At 47.3% G+C, this 19,947-nt stretch overlaps 2 protein-coding genes across 2 annotated transcripts in view; both read left to right on the top strand.

Moving 5' to 3' along the window:
* LOC309808850 (forkhead-associated domain-containing protein 1-like) overlaps nt 1-19,947 on the top strand; it is a gene marked incomplete at both ends in the record, with an annotated part of 409,265 nt that overhangs the window by 192,892 nt on the left and 196,426 nt on the right. The gene's annotated exons all lie outside the window — the stretch shown is intronic.
* The window catches only part of LOC309808032 (forkhead-associated domain-containing protein 1-like), a gene marked incomplete at both ends in the record, with an annotated part of 57,804 nt that continues 55,467 nt past the window's right edge, over nt 17,611-19,947 (top strand). Inside the window, one exon of the mRNA XM_082628044.1 lies at nt 17,611-17,703. Coding sequence (XP_082484170.1) covers nt 17,611-17,703 — 93 coding nt within the window. The remainder of the gene's footprint in view (nt 17,704-19,947) is intronic.

The following is a 19,947-nucleotide window of genomic DNA, read 5'->3' as shown; positions in this document are numbered from 1 at the left end:
CTGCCTCAGGCAGAGGACAGTTTCCTTTCACACCAAGCAATGCCAGGGAGAGCTGGGCCAGTGACAGAGTTGTGACTTTCCCTTTGATGTGCCCTCTGGAGAGCTCACCCCTCCCCAAGGTGCCCACCCCCGCCCCCAGGGCTTGGCAGACTAGGTCCCAAAGCAGAGACACCAGACCACAGAATGGGACAGAGAAGGGCCCCAAAAAAGCCATTGTCATGTACTGAAAACCTGAGGATTTACATAATGAGGTTTCACATGCATTATTCCTGGGCTGCATCATTCACACACAACGCAAGGGACATGCCAGCCTGTTTGGCGCTGGACATCCCTCAGCAGAGAAGGGTCTGAAATGGCCAAGCTGAACCTGTGTCAGGGTCCCCAGAAGAGCTACAGCTAGAAGCTTTCAAATTCGTGGTGTTCACAACTGGGGGAAAGACTTACCAAGGGACAGGCACCTGCTCCACACCGCACATGCTTCATCTCTCCCATCAACCCGCAAGGGATGCTGGCAAGTGTCAGCCCCTTAGAGAGAGGGGAAAGCTGAGTTGACAGAGGGTACCGTTCCCTGGCTACTAAGTGGCAGAAACAGGATTCCCTCCCCACCTGCTGCCCTCCCCCGCCCATGTTCACTTTTCCACACCCCCTCCTTCTGTGTCTCCCTTACCAGGGTGGCCCCCTTGGATACATCGCACCATTGCTCCTGGGGGTTTCACTCCAGGACTCAGGTTTGCATTTCAGGCTTGTTGTTAATATGTCGTCAGAAATCCCTGTTTGTCGGGAAGAAAACAATAATACATTTGAAAGTTTTGCTGGATCCTAAAGGGCACTTGTATACATCTGTCTTGGCATCCGTTCCTTCCAGGGAGTATATCTTCGTTGTCTTTAAGCAGAAAAGAACAGAAAGTAGAATTCCTCTTTCCTAAGTTTTACACTTAGTATTTTCACAAGGAGCCTTAGTTTTTTAGCCTCCTGTATGAAACTTTGAAACTCTTCACCCGTTCACAGAGGTGGCAAGGTTGAAGCACTGAGATGAAATTACACATCTTAAGCTTCAGAATTGCCCCCCCCCAAAAAAAATGGAGTTTGTAGTTTAAATGTTTGACCATCTCTTCACCAAGCAGACCTTTCAAGAATCAAAAGTCCTATTTCCACACTAATATCTCTGGCTGTGAAAATGAGACTTGGTACAAGATGCTGGGCCTTCACAGCGAACTGGGTCTGTGGCTCTGTCCATGTGGCAGAGGGACGGGAACCGCGGCCCAGGCCGTGCTCACTCGAATCCACTTCCCACATCACTCGAGAAGCCGGCAGTGTCTCTCAGAGTTCAGAGGCCAGATTTGGAGTCAAACAAATAGGGGTCAAGCCCCACCACTGCCCCGAATGACCCTGAGTAAGTGGCTTGACCTCTGTATCCCAGGTTCCTCAACAAAAGCAACCAAAACTGTTAGCAAGGGGCCTACTCCGTGGGGCAGCGGGAGGGTTAAATGGCAAAATGCCTGCAGTGCCTGGCATATCACAAGCCCCGTTTCTAAGGGGGAAGAATAGGCAGCTCATGGATGGGTGGGGATTCCTCTATTTCTTTCAGGGAGCTTCCTGCCAGCTGACGCCTTCCCCGGTCCTCCCAAAGCCGCCAGCTCTTATGGGACGCGCTCTTCTCTTTGGTGAATACGACTAGGCCACGGCCAAGAAAGGACCCAGATACCTTTTGTGAATGGCTAAGGCTGGGATTTTCAAGAGGAAATTTTTAAATACACAGAAGTTGCCACTTGGGAAGCACGCAAGCCCTTTCTCAGGGCTTGAAGTGGAAGAAAGGCTGAAGGGCAGCGGCTGCTTCTGGCAGGAGAAGCCGCTCAGCTCTCCTGCCAATCAAATCTCCAGCCAATCAAGTCCTGGCTAGGACGCGTGACCACCGCTTTGTCTTGTGGTCTCAACCAGGAAAAGCCCCTAACCTTCCCTCTGCTTAATTAGCTCAGATCCCTCTTCTTTAAGATGAGAATAAAAATGGCACCTAGCTCGTAGCCTTCCCAATGGGAGCTTGTATACAAAACCCTTAGTACATAGGCCCACAAAGCATACATGCTCTCCTACCATCGTCATTATCCTCACTATTCTCTTTAACTCACTATCTTCCAAGATTTCCTTGGGCCCAGGTATTCTCAAGATTCTGGCTTCCTCTGTGCCACTTGTGTGTTTTGTTTGTTTGTTTGTTTTTGCGGTACGCAGGCCTCTCACTGTTGTGGCCTCTCCCATTGTGGAGCACAGGCTCTGGACGCGCAGGCTCAGCGGCCATGTCTCACGGGCCCAGCCGCTCTGCGGCATGTGGCATCTTCCCGGACCGGGGCACGAACACGCGTCCCCTGCATCGGCAAGCGGACTCTTAACCACTGTGCCACCAGGGAAGCCCGAACTGTATATTTTTAAATGGTTAAGATGGTAAATGTTATATTATGTATATTTTACCATAATTAATAATTAAAAATGTTAATTATTGGGGGAAAAAAAGCCGTTGGGGACTTTGTAATGGATGGCTCAGTCTGTTAGCACTGGACCTACCATTCAATCTCAATATCGTTAAAAACAGGATGACCAGACATTATGTGCTCACTGTGTGATGCAGGATGGATCACACAGTACCGCCTATGAAGGCGTCTGGACAACAAAAAGACTTTGATCTCCTCAGACCTCTAGATCTAACTATTTGTTTACAGGAAACATGGGGAAAAGAGGAACAAGTTAACTGAAACCAAGAAGAAGTGATCAGCCAAATCCAGGATGTGAATGTTCTCCAGGACAAAAGACCCAGTTTCTCCAACAAATCAGTGGCTGGGGGATAACAAAGGTCAGGGGCGGGGTGTTGCTGTTACAGAATTAAAGACATTTCAGAGACATAACAACCAAGTGTAATGTGTGGACCTTGTCTGGATCCTGATTCTAACAAAGATAAAAGTAAAAAAGATATCTCTGAGAGAATCAAGGAAATGTGAGCATGGACTGAATATTAGATGATATTCAGGAATGATTATAAGTATTTTTAGCTGTGATCATGTCAAGGCGGGGATAATGTAAAGGAAAAAAAAGTCCTTTCAGTTAGGATGTCTTTATGGGTGAAATGACACAACTTGCTTTAAATTAACCTAGAAAAAAACTCAAAAAGGGAGAAAAAAGAATGAGAGAACACTGGGAAAATGTTGAAGCTGGATGATGAATACATGGAGTTAATCGCAGGCTTCTCTAGTTTTGTGTGTGTTTCCAAAATCCCAGAATAAAAAACAATTTTTATGTAGGCAATCTCAAAGGAACATACAGACACACACACAAACAGAGTGAGCTACAACCAAAGCATAAGCAAATGAGGAAGCCATTTGCCTTTAGTAAGTGCAGGAAAAGGGAGATTAAGCCTTGGGCCTTTGCAAGATGAGCTAACCAAGTCTAAGATGCCTGTATTAAGCTGGCACCCTCAAAGATGCTCCACACCCTGGCAAGAGGAGGGCTTAAAAAAATTTTTTTTTCTGGACTTTCAGAAAGGAGAGCCTATGAAAACCTGTAGTTTTCAATGTGGCTCTGGAGGGGAAAACTAATAATGGCCACAATACTGATGATGATGATGATCACCCTGAAGGTTTGTAACCACGTGGGTCTGGGGCTCAAGTTTATACTCCATGTATTCAGTGGGAAAACTCCAAGTTGAGGAAATAAATGTCAGTGTTCAGAGGTTATTAGCATCCCCGGCATCCAGGTGAAACAAACAAAAAAGACTTCCGAGAGCAAAGCAGCCAGGAATCAGACCCCTCAGGATTCCCACGGATTAAGTTCAATCAAGAATGAGATCACAGGGCCTCCCTGGTGGCGCAGTGGTTGAGAGTCCGCCTGCCGATGCAGGGGATACGGGTTCGTGCCCCGGTCTGGGAGGATCCCATGTGCCGCGGAGCGGCTGGGCCCGTGAGCCATGGCCGCTGGGCCTGCGCGTCCGGAGCCTGTGCTCCGCAACGGGGGAGGCCACAGCAGTGAGAGGCCCGCATACCGCAAAAACAAAACAAAAAAAAAAAAAAAATGAGATCACAGTCAAATTACTAAACATCCAAGCAATAAGTCAGTGTGAGCCAGAGTAAGCAGACACAACAAACAAGACATTGAGACACCACCCCTCTGCCACTCCCACCCAAAGACTTCAGATGTTGGAATTATCAGATAACAGATTCTAAAATCACTATGTATTCAATATTTTTTTTTAAAGAAGGCTTTTAAAATGAGCAAGGAATGAGACTATTAAAAATGGCCAGGCATTTGTCCTCAGGAGTTTGTGGGAGCACAGGAGAGCTATTTGACCCCTGTACATTTGGCTCTTCCATTCTGGTGGGAAAAACAGATTTCTTTACAGAATCAAATTATGCTGGCAATAAAAATTCAAGTGCTTCCAGGAGCCAGAGAGGAAATATGAGCAGTGCATTGGGCAGGCAGAACATAGGCTGTATCTAAAGAGGGAGCCTCTACTCAGCCCCAGCAGATTGCTGATCTATATACAAGAAGAGAGTCCAGGTATTGCCAGATATTCCCATTTTCGCAAAAAAAGGCATAAATCCAGATGTTAATGATCTGTACATGTTGGCTACTGTGGTAGACATCTGGTTTTCGTCACCTAATAACAATTCACCTCTTCTAAAATATTATGGCGTTATGATCCTCCTTTGGGGACAACACCTTTCTCCTAGTCTCAGTCCAGTTTCTCAGAGACGCTGTTGATTCCACCTCTGGCTGCAGGGATGGGCATGTTGGCTCAAGCTCAGCCAATCAGAGCAGTCTCCTGGGCCACAATAATTGGCTCAGCAATGGGCTTGTGACCCACCCAGAGAAAATGAGAAGCAGTGAGGCCATTGGGGGAAGCTTAGGAAAAAGACTCCTATACTTCCCTATGGAATTTAAAGCTGAGAAGATGTAAGGGTTGGAGCTTCGGCCGCCTTTTTGTGACCATTATACAGAGATTCTGTCTAAGGTTGGGTCCACATGGTACAAAGAATCCCTGAGAGCTGGAGAGAGGCCAAGGCCTCATGAAATCATCTGAGCCTGAACCCAGAGGTTCCCTCTAGAATTTTCATTTTTGGTAACCAGTGAATTTGCATTCATGCTAAAGACAATTTGAATAGGTTTCTCTGTCACTCCACAGAAGGAGGCCTATTCCTTCAGCAACTAATTAAAAGTCTTTTAACACGTTGGGAAAGCCAGACAAACATATCTGAAGGCTGACCATGGACCTTCAGTGTGCGGTCTCAGCACCTGGCCACCCCTCTCCTTCTGTACTCCTGTCCCTAGCATCTCTGATGACTCATCTTCTAGCCTCCATTCCCACTGCTCCTTCCCTGGACTATCCTCTGCTCTCCCTGCTCTACCTCCGGAAATCCTACTCTTCCTTCAGAACTCAAGTCAAATGGGTCCTTTTTTCTTAGCGCTTTCCTGACAACCCCACCCTAAGCCCTACCCGAGGCAGAAGAAGATACCTCTCCCTCCATCCCCAGGCCCCTCTGACCCCCCGATGAACACTCAGCCCTTCTGCTGAGGATCCTAATTACCCAGCCACATTCCTGTCTCACCTGCTTCTTGACCGTGATCCAAATTCAGACGCAGATTAGAAGGGATGATATTTGAGGCTTAAGTTTCAAAAAACAATCAGTTCTTAGGAGAAGTCAGATAACATGGTGAAAGATGAGGATTTGGGTCAGGGATTTGAAAGAAAAGAACAGTTATTCCGGGGAAAAGAGAGGGTCTATGTGGAGTGCAGTGAGGAAGGAGGAAACACTGGACATATTTAGACCGAACGAAATGATTCAGAGGAAACCTGAGAAGAAATGTCTAGAGAGGCATGAGGTTGATCTGACTGGAAAGGAATACAAAAAATGTGTGATGGGAATGACCCAAAACAACAACGACAAAATGCCCAAAATAGGTGTACTGTTCACGTGAGAAAAGAATGCAGAGAGCAGCAAGACGCTGAGCAACCTCCAGAAAACAAGAGAGAAGGTGACAAAGGATGAGGTCATCTCAAACCAGATAAACTGGGAGGCTTTCTATGGATTGAAAGGGGTTTTTCAAAAGCTAGGGCTCATGTTGGCTTGCCCCTGATGGAAACTCAGGGCACCGAGGCCTTCTGGAATTTTCTGTTCAACAGACAGACACAGGGAGGGTCCCAAGAGGCCAGGCAGTGGCTAGATGTACCAAAAGAGCTACCATGGGTCAAAGGTCAAAACAAGCAAGGTCTCAGTTTATGAGCCACCCCAGGCAAGCACTGTCTCGCTTTTTACTTCTAAGGACCATGGGACCTTGTCCACAGTTCCCATGCCACCTACCCCGGGACCAATTCTTTCTTCATGTGATAAAATACCTAAGCCGGACAGTATCCAATCACAGCGGCCTTTAACCTTTGTTGGGGACATACCTGGTTGAGGTTCTGAGCCCTCTTCCCAGAAAAATGAACACAGCCTCAGTCACAACAAAGTTTCCTTCCCGTTTAAGCAGCTTATACCCGCCCTGGGGCCCATCTCTTGAACAATAGTTCCTAAACTCATTCACTTAATCAAAAAAACATTTATTGAGTGCCAGCTCCCTGGTACCTGCCAGGTACTGCTGCCAGGTACTGCTCCGGGCACCAAGGGTACAGGGATCCTCGCCTCATGGAGTGGACCTTCCAGTTTGTATCTGAGCCCTCAAATGATCAGAATGTCTGGCGAAGCGGCCCGGGAATTCAGTGATTCTGACATGGTGCCAGAATTAGGACCTGTCGTCCCAAAGAGCCCCAGCTCAAACACCCCTTCTGTAAGGAGAGAGGGGAGGAGTGTATTGAAAGCATGTGCTCTAACTGGGAAGCTCATAGCCTGCTGAGGGAGTGTAGAGGGTACCTGCACTTTGGAAAAATGTTTGGCAGAATCTCGTAAAGCTGGACGTATGTGTGACCCAGAAATTCTATTCCTAGATATATACCCAAGAGATATGTGCACATGTGCAGACCAAAAGGCATACACAACGGCCCCCAATTATCCCTGGTGTTCACACCTCTGTGTCCCCTCCCCTTGCGAGTAGGCAGGACTGTACCTTATTTCTAATCAGTAGATGCTGCAAAGGTGATGGGCATGTCATTTCTGTGATTATGTTACAGAAGATTGTAACTTCCATCTTGCCTGGAGACTCTCTCTAAGGACTCTCACTGGCTTTGATGAAGCAAGCCACCTTATGGAGAGGCCCACATGGCAAGAAACAGTGCAGGATCTCTGGCTAACAGCCAGCAAGGAGGTGAGGCCCTCAGACTAACAACCCTCAGGAAACTGTATCCTGCCAACCACCACATGAACTGGAAAGAGGGTCCTTCCCCAGCTGAGCCTCAGATGAGACCCCAGCCCTGGCCACCTCCCTCATTGCAGCCTGGGAGAGACCATGAGCAGAGAACCCAGCTAAGCAGTGCCCGGATTCCTGACCCACACAAACTGTGACATAAGTGTGTGTTTTTTGGATCCGTTAAGTTTGCCATAATTTGTTCTGCAGGAATAGATAACAGAGTGTAAAGCAATGCAGCAGTGAGAATGAATGAACCACAGCTACATCAGACAACGTGGTCGAACCTCACATAGTTGAGTGAAAGAAACCAGGCAGCAAATGGAATCTGTAAGATTCCATTTCCATGAAGTTCAAAAACAAGCAGAACTAATCTATGATTGGAAGTCAGACAAGCGGGAGGGGCTAAACAGAAGTGAGCACAGGGAGTCTTCTCGGAGGGGTGGGGGCGGGTGGTGATGTTCTGCTTCTTGTTCTGGGTTCTGGTTAGGGTGGGTGCATACACTTTGTGAAAATTCTTCAAGCGTACACTTATCAGTTGTGCTCTTTTCGAGATGTAGATTATGTTTTGAAAACAAAAGTTTACAAAAATGACAATATGCTGGAGTCAAACAGCCAGGGTTCGAATCTTGGACCTATCACTTACAAGATTTGTAACTGCTCAAGTTACTTGACTTTTCTGAGCCCGCTTCTGTAAAATGGGTTGGGCTAAGAATTAAATAAAACAGTGCATGGCATAGCAGCTGGTACCTAACAAGCCTCAATAAATATTAGCTAGTTTGGTTCACCTCATTCATAATGGTTCATTGTTAATCTCAAAAAAAAAGAAGTAGTGGAGGTTGATTTGCCTGGATGCCTGCAAGTCGAATTTATGGAGTTGTCCTGCAGGTGCCACCCCACAGAGACCAGCTGGATTCTCAGAATCCCTCTAGCAGCGATCAGGGGAGCTCAGCCTGCCTCTGACACCCACACCCAGAAAGGTCCCTGGGCAACAAGCAAGATGATATGCGAGTGTTCTGAGGTCAAGTTTGCTCTGGGTTGGGACTGAGACGATGCAAATCAAAGCTCTCCCCAGGATGGCTGTGATCGGGTTGAGATGGTGCTGTCCTCCCACATCATCAAGAAAGCAACAAAAACAAGCAAAGAGACAGACAGCAACGCGGACATTCACAGAAGGAGTCTGTGGTACCGGGCACAGTTTACTACTTCACACATATTAACCCATTTGGTCTTTACAGTCAATGCTGTTATTACCTCCATTTTACAGGTGAGAGAAGTGAGGTACAGACAGAATAAAACAAACAAACAAACGAAACCAGGCCGATCAGAGGTGGGATCAGCACCCTTCATCTGCAGCTTTCAAACAGAACATACAGACTGACCTCCCTGGCAAAGCTTTTTTTCTGTGTTGTTGTTTTTTTTTAGAGAGAGTAGTTTTTTGTTTTTGTTTTAATTTTTTAAAATTAATTAATTTATTTATTTTTGGCTGTGTTGGGTCTTCGTTTCTGTGCGAGGGCTTTCTCCAGTTGTGGCAAGCGGGGGTCACTCTTCATCACGGTGCAGAGGCCTCTCACTCTCGCGGCCTCTCTTGTTGCAGAGCACAAGCTCCAGACGCGCAGGCTCAGTAGTTGTGGCTCACGGGCCTAGATGCTCCGCGGCATGTGGGATCCTCCCGGACAAGGGCTCGAACCCACGTCCCCTGCACTGGCAGGCAGATTCTCAACCACTGCGCCACCAGGGAAGCCCCTGGCAAAGCTCTGATTTGCAAGAGATGAATGTCCCAACCAGCCTTGTCTCTATCTGAGAAAACACCTGGGTGATTTCTCATTTTCTGACAGGGGAAGGGGGTGAGCACGGCTGCAGAAGGCCTCAGTGACCAGCTGTGATTTTGTGGTTTGAATTTATTTTTGTGAACCTGTGTGTGTGTGTGTGTATAAAAACCTGCATTTCCTTAGCCCATAGCGTCAGGTTATGAATGGACTGTGGAGCCTCCAATGGCCCTTTGCTCTCCCATCTGACACCTACTCAACAGCTTAGCTACTTCCTGATCTTCGAGTGCTCTCTCTCTCTTTTACACTCCCTTTCTCCTGTTCCAGCTCTTTCCCTGGCTCTCTCTTACCCCTTAAAGGCTGGGCAAGCTCCCTACCTCTTCCAGGCAGGAGGCCAGCATTCATTTCTTGTTGGAATGCAGGGGACAACAAGCAGATCTCGGGAGGGGGCACAGTGGATGGGCTCTCCCAGTCAAGGACAGCCCAGGGAAGGTAACTGTGGCCCAATGAGATTTTATGGGGCAGAGGTCCTGCAGGAAAGAAGCCCAGTGGGTGGCAGGAGAGGTCCCTGGCAAGCCCCAGCTACGCCCTCTTGGCCTCAGCTCCCTCCCCCTCTTGCTGCAGGCACTGCCCAAACTTCAGGACAGCCAGAAGCCCAGATTGTTCAGGGCTGAGGGAAAGCAGGTGGTGAGCATGGGTGTCTCGTGGCTGTGACACCTGTCACCTGTGGTCCCCGGGGAAAATACCTTCCCATCACAGTCATCTAGATTCAAATCCTTTTCTGGCTGTGTCACCTTGGTCACATACCTCCATGTCTCTTGAGCCTTATTTTCCTGTTCAAGTGGGAGTGATGTGATAGAAATAATACCCATCACGACATTTTTGAGCATTTCTCTGCAGAGCTCCCTGTTCCAGGTGTTTCATACACACCTACTGCCCCAGGTTATGGTGAGGATTAAATGAGATGATCCACAGGAAGGACTGGGACAGTGCCCTGCGGGTGGAAAGCCCGGAGTTAACATCACTCGCTCCAGTATTAGGAGGACAGCTGGGAATGACAAAGCTGGGACATGGACCCAGGCCTTTCAGACACCAGCATCCTGATGTTGATTGAGATACAGTACAGCCTTGGTAGCCACCCAGAGCTCAATAAGATTGATTGATTACAGGCATCACCAAGGAGCCCATATAAGCTAGAAACCTCTTTTTTTTTTTTGGCCATGCCGTGTGGCTTGCGGGATCTTAATTTCCCCACCAGGGATTGAACCCGGGCCATGGCAGTGAAAGCACCAAGTCCGAACCAGTGGACCGCCAGGGAATTCCCCAGGTGCAGTATTTTGATCACCCTATCATTGCAAAGTACAACTCTCACTCAGCCCAGGACATGCTATGATAAAGCCATGAGTTATTGGGGTATTTTAGTTTCTGTTTTTGAAATTTAAGTGGATGACATGGAACTGGGTTTTTAGACTTTCACACACCCTTTGAGATGACTGTGGCATCCTGTGGGGAGCGGCAGGATCCAATCAAGATTTGGCAATTTCTGCTCCAGTGAGCCTGAATGTCAGCTTTGTTCTGCGTTTAGTATTTCCTCATCGAGAGATGGACTAATGGCAACATATGCTCTCCCAAGCCTATCAGGGGGCCATGAGCGGCTCCGGCTCCAGGCTGGCCTGAATGGGCTCCATAGGGTCTGGCTGGCAGTGAGCAGGGTTGCTGTTCTGTGCTCATGTTGATGAGACTGAAGACAAGCATGGAGATGGGGGTGGGGCTGGGGAGGGCCAAGGCTACAGAAGCCTAGGTCCTGGGGTAAGGACAGTTCAGCTCAGCAGCTCAAGAGTAGGAGGCAAGGCTGTGGGCGGGTGGCAAGGGCTGCCCCTGTTCATTCACTCATTCGTTCATTCAGGCACTGTTCTAGGTACTGGTGATACAGCAGTGAACAAAAGAGGAAAAAATCCCTGCCCTCATGGAGCTTAAGTTGGGGGCAGGGGGGAGTTGGGAGTGGGGAGACTGACAACAAATAAGAGAAGAAAACTAAATAAATAGCATGTTAGAGGAGTGGTAAGATGAAGGGAAGAGCAATAGAGTGAGGTGTTTGTTTTGTTATTCATGTTTTTGGGGGGGTGTTTTTTGTTTTGTTTTGTTTTTTTGGGTGGCATCATGGGGCTTGCAGGATCGACCAGGGATCGAACCGGGCAGTGAAAGCACTGAGTCCTAAACACTGGATCGCCAGGGAATTCCAAGACCCTTTTAAATAGGGTGATACTTGAGTAAAAATCTAAAGGAGCTGAAGGAGATCCCTGGGGGAAGTGCCTGGTAGGGAGAAGAAACAGTAACTGCAAAGGCCCTGAGGCAGAAATGTGCCTGGAGAGTCGAGCCTGACCCTCTCTGTTCCTCTGAAGTTACCACTCAGGGCCCCGGCCTCTGTGGTCACTCCTCATACATTCCTAAGGTCTTTCTGGTCGAATGGCAGAAGCTTCCAGGCTGACTGAGGGCCTGGAAGAGATTTCTAGGGAAAAGTTCTGGGAGGGCTCTGCCATTCAACTGCAGGGTTGAATAAGTCCTGAGGTTTTGCCAAGCTTTTAACAAATGCACAAGGAATTTGCAAGAATGCAACAAATTCATTCCTGGACCATGCTCCAGAGCTGCTTAATCAGAATCTCTGAGGTCTGTGCCAGGGAATGTGCATTTCTAAGAGCCTCTAGGCATGTGGGAGCATCTTTACCATATATTCCATCCCATATCGATTTCCATGATTTTTCTCTCTTATATCTTCTTCTAATTGACTAGAGTGGAGTCTGCCATCTTTCATCTTTCTCAGATGAATATTTTGAGTTTGTCTTGGGGCACCTTGTCAGTCATTTCCTGGCAGGGAAATGAGGCATTCTGTAGGTAGTCAGCAGGTCTGTTCTGCTCCCAGACAGAAGGGGCTGATCTGAAAAGAGGTGACATGGGGTGAGGGGAGATAGTTGGCATTTGCATGTCTTCTCCACACGCTCCATCCCCCCAGCCCCGTGCCCATGGGGGGTGCGGGGGGATTTCTTAAGGATCTGATCCAGGTCAACACTGGGGCCACCGTCTGACCTTGTAGGGACTCAGGTGATGTTTGTAGAAGTAAAGAACACATGAATGAATAAACGCGAGTTTTGACAGGGAAGGACAGGAACAGTAAGGCTGTGGGCTTGTAAATACCCCTTCCCTAGCACGTGGGAGAATCTTCCATTCTTTCAGAAGCGTTCCCTCCACCCCACCCATCTCCCATCTCCACCCCCATCCCCAGAAGTGATGGTCCCCCAGCTTACTCTGTTTTCTCCTCCACAACAGAGAGAACTAGAGATTCGGGTGGGACGGGGGGGAACAACCTCCAGGCTTCTCGTGGTTCAGCTCCATTACCCTCCCACGCCTGACCACCCCCTCCTCAACGCACCGAGCCTAGAGCTAAGGTCAGTAGGAAGGATTCTCGAGTCTGCTCCTTCCCCGCTGTAAGACTTGGAGCTACTTCTGTGAACACTGAGCCTGTTTCCCCATCCTGGAAACGGGGCTGGGGACCTCTAGGGGGCAGGTCGGGGAGGGCTCGCAGCGCTGCAGCGGGCTGTAATTGGCCGGGTGCTGCCAGCGCACCTCCCCCTCATCCTCGGGCGCCGCGCACGCCACGCCCCTCCCCAGCTCGGCCGTCATAATGGCGTTGCCGTGGGGACGTTCGTACAAAGGCCGGGCGGGCGCACGGGCTGCGGGCTGTCGCCTGGAGACTCCGCGGGAGGGCGGCAGGGCGGAGGTCAGGGCTTCTTGGCAGAGGACGAGGCGTGGGCTTCTTCCTCAGGCCAGGTGAGAGCGGCGCGCGAGGAGGCGGCGGGAGGAAACCTGGGCCGGAGGAGGCCAGCCCTGCGAGGTCAAGGGCGTTGGGGTAGGCAGGGGACCCGGCGCCAGCCGAGTCCGAACTCTCTGATCCAGGCTCGGGTCGCCAGGAGCACCCCAGAAAAGGTGCCCCAACACCAGCCGTTCCTTCCTAAGTGCAGCCCCTACCTCGCCCCCCAAGGGAGGCGGCACGGGAGCTTTAAGCCTCTCCTGGGCACCAGCTCTTGGATGTCCTGTGGGTATAGCTGGGATTAAGAGAGGAACCCCTGTTTCCCCTAATTTATGGACAACACCCACCCAATGGTCAGAGACACACACACACACACACCCGCCCCTTACCTGAACTCCCCTTCTTTAAGGAACTTTGAGGCCACTGTAAACCTCAAAAGAAAGTTTGCTCCTATAGCCCAATTCTGAGCCATCCAAAGTGGTCGGGGGAACGCAGATGACTGAAGCCCTTTTGCTCTTTCCTGTGGCTGGTGCTCCATGGCACTGAGTAAGAACGAATTCACAGAGCTCCACACATTCAAATTACTTTGACAGTGTTTTCACGCAAGGAAGTGATGCACAGGGCAAAATGAAGGTGGAGAAATATTGTCCAATCCAAAAGCTAAAGAGATAGAATTTAGGTTTTCCAAGGAGTCATCTAAGCTAGATACTGACAGGAAAAATGAAAGGTAGTTACTATCAAAGCTTCCTAGCCAGCTGGCTGTACTGACTTGCTTAGAGGTGCCCTTTGTATTTTCATTCACTCAGCAAGTGTTTCCCAAGCACCTACTATGTGTCAGGTTCTGCCCCCCCGCCGCCCCCTACCCTGGAGAAGGGGTAATGCACAGAACTGGCAGGAACTGCAAAGGGTCTGACATTTGACCCTGTTTGAAAGTTAGTAAGTTAGCCTGCCCAGCTTATAGTTCCTGGCAGAAGACAAGAGACTCCTGGGCCAGAAACAAAGAACTTGATTACTCACAGCACAGCCGACATAACAGGCAGCAGAGCTGCATATGCACATTGGTTCCTGTTGCCCTGAAAGTCCCTCGGGGTGGTGCAGAGCAGCCAGTGTGGATGCTGTGCGCACAGTGGGTCTGTGTCCCAGGTAAGGAACTCCAAACTCAGGAAACTGCAATCTTTGAAAGGGGCTGCTAGCAAACCTGCCCAACTTTTGCCCCAGAAGGAGCCGTTATCTTTATTAGAAACATTACCTCTATCCTCCCAGGCTGTTTGCCATACAAGCATCCTCGGAAAGTGAGTGCAGGACAAAATCTTTCAATGCCTTTGCTCTGAAGATGGGTACAAACACAAAATACCCATGAAGAATTGCTTCTGAACAAAATGAACACAGTCCTGGTTTTCGAGGAACATATATGTTAGTGAAAGAGAAACCAACAGCAAGCATAACTAAAGAAAGGAACAAGAACATGTCAGAGAATGATAAGTACAAGGAAGGAAACACAGCAGGGGAAAACTAGCAGGGGAATAATATGACTGAGGGTGCCTTTAGCCAGAGTGGTCAGGTGGTTGCCCCGAAGAGGGACGTCTGAGCAGAGAGAAGACCCCAGCCTTGGGGACGTCTGGGGTGAGAGCTAAACAACAAATATGTGCATAATCCAAGTTTAAGTTTTAGATTAGTGGCTTTTCCTGTGGTTTTCCTGCAGAAGAGACATTTCTTGGAAGTTTCCATTTTAGCTTAATTAGACTTGAATGTGTTGCGTGCTAACATGGTCCTCTGCAATTGAAGATTAATAACTGAAGGCAGCAGAGCATGGTTCTTTGGGAAGAGGAAATGTCTTTTCCCCTGTATACATGACAGCGAACTTAATCAAATGTATTTCTCATTATCTGAAAGCATCAATATTTGTGGGACATCCACAGGCCTCAAAGTTTACAAATATAAACTATCCAGCTTATTTTTATTTCTCTTACCCCCAGGTAGGGTCTCGTCTTCCTTTCAGAGGATAGAATGCTGGTTTCAAGGACTTTCTTTTATTACATGTGCCAAGTGTCAGCAGACAGTGCAATTCCCCCACCCCTACTCTGCCCCACCAGCAGCAATGGAGGTTTGTACACTGGTTACATGCAAAGGCCCAGAGTTGTCACACACTTACTACTGTGTGACCTTAACTTCTCTGAGTCTCAGTTTCCTCATTTGTAAAGCGGGACAATACTGACACCTGCCTCGCAGGGTGGTTCTGAGGATGAAAAGAGGCCATGTGTGTAAAAGGATAGCCCAGTGCCTGGCACTTAGTAGGGATTCAGTGATGGAATGATGATGGAGATGTTGATGGAAAGCAGAGCCAGACAGGAGACCCTCTACGGTCAGACCTAGAGATTTTTGTTTTTATCCACAGTTTAACAACTTCACACTTCAGTGACCTTTCAGTTGAAAAGAGACTTTGGGGACTTTCCTGGTGGCTCAGCAGTTAAGAATCCACCTGCCAATGCAGGGGACACGGGTTCGAGCCCTGGTCCAGGAAGATCCCACATGCCTCGGAGCAACTAAGCCAGTGCACCACAACTACTGAGCCTGCACTCTAGAGCCTGCGAGCCACAACTAGGGCCCGCGTGCCGCAACTACTGAGCCCACGTGCTTCAACTACTGAAGCCTGCACACCTAGAGCCCGTGCTCCACAACAGGAGAAGCCACCGCAGTGAGAAGCCTGCGCACCGTGAGGAAGAGTAGCCTCCGCTCGCCGCAACTAGAGAAAGCCCGCATGCAGCAACGAAGACCCAACAGAGCCAAAAAAAAAAAAGGGAAAAAAAGGAAAGAGACTATCTGTGACATGGCACTGAGATGGATCAGAATTCAAATATCATGTGAATTATCATCAACATCTTGGAACCAGCTGAAGTCACTGAAATTTTTATGTTTTAAAAAACATGTGGGCTTCCCTGGTGGCGCAGTGGTTGGGAGTCCGCCTGCCGATGCAGGGGACACAGGTTCATGCCCCGGTCCGGGAGGATCCCACATGCCGCGGAGCGTCTGGGCCCGTGAGCCATGGCCACTGAGCCTGCGTGTCCGGAGCCTGTGCTCCGCGGCGGGAGAGGCCACAACAGTGAGAGGCCCACGTACCACAATAAAAAAAAAAAAAAAAAAAAAAAAAAAACATGTATATATGGGCTTCCCTGGTGGCACAGTGGTTGAGAGTCTGCCTGCCGATGCAGGGGACACGGGTTCGTGCCCCGGTCTTGGAGGATCCCACATGCTGCGGAGCGGCTGGGCCCGTGAGCCATGGCCTCTGAGCCTGTGCGTCCGGAGCCTGTGCTCCGCAACGGGAGAGGCCACAACAGTGAGAGGCCCGCGTAACGCAAAAAAAAAAAAAAAATTTAAAATAAATAAATAAATAAATAAATAAATAAATAAATAAATAAATAATAAAAAACATGTATAGGGCTTCCCTGGTGGCGCAGTGGTTGAGAATCTGCCTGCTAATACAGGGCACATGGGTTCGAGCCCTGGTCTGGGAAGATCCCACGTGCCGCGGAGCAACTAGGCCCGCGAGCCACAACTACTGAGCTTGCGCATGTGGAGCCTGTGCTCCACAACAAGAGAGGCCGCGATAGTGAGAGGCCCGTGCACCGCGATGAAGAGTGGCCCCCGCTTGCCACAACTAGAGAAAGCCCTCGCGCAGAAACGAAGACCCAACACAGCCAAAAATTAATAAATAAATTTTAAAACCATGTATAGGATTTACTTTGAAATGCATTAAAATATAAAATGTATAGATGGGTAGATATGTGATAAAGCAAATAGAACAAAATGTTGATTGTAGAATCTGGGTGGTGGTTCTATAGAAGTTCACCATCCACTTCTTTCAACTTTTCTGTGTGTTTGACATTTTCATAATAAAATGCCAGCAAAAGATACGTACAGAGTCTTGACCGTACAGCCAAGCTATAATCTTGATATTTTGTCTTTGGAAATCATTTTTTTTCAACCTAAATATATGAAGGAATGCGGTGACTTAAAAAGAAAGTATCTTCTAATGCCCATTTCCTTGATGACTGACTCTTCCACACTTTAAGAAGCTCTGTAGAAGTTGGGGTTTCTTGAGTCAAAGTTCAGAAGCCCAAGATTAATAACAGTCACAATCACAGTAGGACAAATGGGTGTTTAGTGTAGCAATCACCATTCTAGATGCTTCACATTTAATCCTCACAAAACTCTTTGGGATACAGAGTATTATTAGCCCCATTTTACAGATGAGGAAACAGAGGCATAGAGAGAGAATAAGTAAATCACCCAGAGTCACAGAGCTAGTAAGTGGTGGGTTAGTAACACTGAGTACTTGATTCTGTCAGATAACTAACCCCAAACTAAGCTTAATGGGAGGTGGAGAGCGGTTATCAGTGGAATTCGGATTTGTTTGTTTTTTTTTTTTTTTTTGCTATTGCTTGTTTGTGCTCTGAATTACATAAAGGATGTCCTCTTGTGATCAGAAGCAAGCTCATCTATGCCGGCTATCACTGTTAAAAGGACAGTCTTAAAAATGTGTGGAATTATCATTGTGATCATTGTTAAATCCAGCTATCCACTCCTACCTCTGCTGACTTCTCCTGTGGACATTATGGTGTATTCCATTCATTCTAAATATGACATTGAATAATTAGAGGACTGTATTTTTCTAACAAAATTGTTTTCTGAAAACCTTTTATAGGGAAAGCAGAGAATATGAAAGCCTATCTAAAGAGTGCAGAAGGCTATTTTGTCCTGAATAAAAGCACTACGATTGGAAGGCATGAAAATTCAGACCTTGTTTTAGAGGTAAGACCTCTTCCTAGCCAGTCCCCGACCCTCCCTACCCCTCACACCACCAAAAGTCCTTACTGTTCTGTGGACTCCAGTCTCTTGTAAAGCACAGCCTCTGGCTAACAGTCCCAGCCTTCCTCGGTGTGCCACCAATAACCATTCCCCCACATGTGCTGGGTCTCCCTGGCACATGTGGTAAGAATGAGCACAGTGCAAAGTGCGATGGGCCCTGTGTCCTTTGCTGACTGTGTGTGCAGTGTCCCACCCTGATGGCGCGGTTTGGAAGGTGGGCGTAGAGCTGATGCTTGACCTTCACCTGCTCCGCGTCTGGCAGCCACGGCCACCTGAAGTGCCCAGCTTGAGCAATGGCCTCTCGCCCTTTCCAGAGCTTCTGGAGACTACGGGCCCCTCAGAGCCCTCCCGTGCCCCCGTACCTCCAAGTAGTAAATCAGGGTAAGCCCTGGGCATGGCCTCAGTGCTCTCTCACTTCATTTCATTCCATTCTCTGAATTAGCTGTGGCTTGGTCCACAGTCCCAGCTCATTGACAGCCAAGGAAGTTGGAAGAAATTGTAAGTAAGGAATTATAAAAACAGTGGCTTTGAGCCTTTTAACATTTTGAAAGGGATTAAAATATTGAAGCAGAAAGAGAAATGCAATGGAATCCCTTTAGGACTGTGAAAGGCAGACCACTCTCAGACTTCACTCAACAGAGTTTTTTAAACTTTATTTTGAAATAATTATAGATGCACAAATGGTAGAGAGAATGGCACGAAGCATGTGTGGAGTCCTGTGCCATTTTACCACGTGTGGATTTGGGTGTGGCCCTCAGGATATAGGAGTATTCCATCATCAGAGATGTCCCTTGTGATGCTCCTTTTATAGTCACAGTTCCTCCTCCCACCATCGTCCCCACGCTCCGAAAAGCACTAATCTGTTCTCCGTCTCTATAATTTTCATCATTTATCTATGACCTTTGCGATTGTTTTTTTTTTTTTTTTTTTAGTCATTGTAATGCCCTTGACATCCATTTAGGTTATTAGCTTGTTCTTTTATTGCTGAGTAATAGTCCACGGTATGGACGTATCACCTATGTTTCACCATTCACTTTTTGAAGGACATTTTGTTTCCATTTGGGGCTATTACAAATAAATGTACTATAAACATTTGTATACAGGTTTTTGTGTGAACATAAGTTTTTATTTCTCTGTGATAAATGCTCAGGAGTATGATTGCATGGATTAACATATGTGTTTATATAGATTCGGTTTGTAAAGAAACTGCCAGACTTATCCAGCATGGCTGTACCATTTTTCATTTCCACCAGCAATGTATGAGACACATCCTCACCAGCAATTAGCATAAACACTGTTTTTCATTTTAGCTGTTTTAGTAAGTGTGTAGTGGTATCTCATCATAGTCTTAACTTGCATTTCCCAAATCGGTAGTGATGTTAAATGTCTTTTCATGTACGTGTTTGCCTTCTGCATATCCTCTTCAGTGAAATATCTCTTCATATCTTTTAAGTGTCTCTAATCGAATTGTTAATTTTTTTACCATTGAGTTTTGAGAATTCTTTATGTATTTTAGATATGAGTCCCTTGTCAGATAGATGGTTTGCAAATATTTTCTCCCATCCATAGCTTGTCTTTTCATTCTCTTAGCAGAGTATTTCACAGAGCAAAAGCTTTAACTTTTGATGAAGTCCAGGTAGTTATTTTTTCTTTTATAGATCATGCTTTTAGTGTCATGTCTAAGAACATGCCACCAGGTCCCTGACCCTGAGGATTTTCTCTTATGTTTTCTTCTAAGTGTTTTATAGTTTTATGTTTAAATCTATGAACCATTTTGGGTTCACTGTCGTTTATGATGTGAGATTTAGGTCAAAGTTCATTTTTCTTGCATGTGGATATTTAGTTGTTCCAGAAGCATTTGTTGAACAGACTATCCTTTCTCCATTGAATTGCTTTTGCAAGTTTGTCAAAAATAATCTGGCCATACTTTCTATGGGGGCTACTTCTTAGTTCCCTATTATGTTTCATGGATCTATTTGTCATAATGGATCTACCATTATGAGATAGCCTTGATTACTGTCGCTATGTAAGTCTTAAATCAGGTAGAGTGATTCCTCCCACTTTTCTTTAAAAAAAATTTTTAACCTATTCTAGTTCCTTTGCCTTTCCATTTACATTTTAGTGTAAGCCTGTCTGTATATACAAAATATCATGCTGTAATTTTGATTGGAATTGTGTTTAATCCTA

The sequence above is a fragment of the Mesoplodon mirus genome, assembly GCF_964341445.2.
Source record: "Mesoplodon mirus genome assembly, chromosome: 7".
NCBI classification, from domain to species: domain Eukaryota; kingdom Metazoa; phylum Chordata; class Mammalia; order Artiodactyla; family Ziphiidae; genus Mesoplodon; species Mesoplodon mirus.
This window is presented reverse-complemented; position numbering and strand designations above follow the sequence as displayed.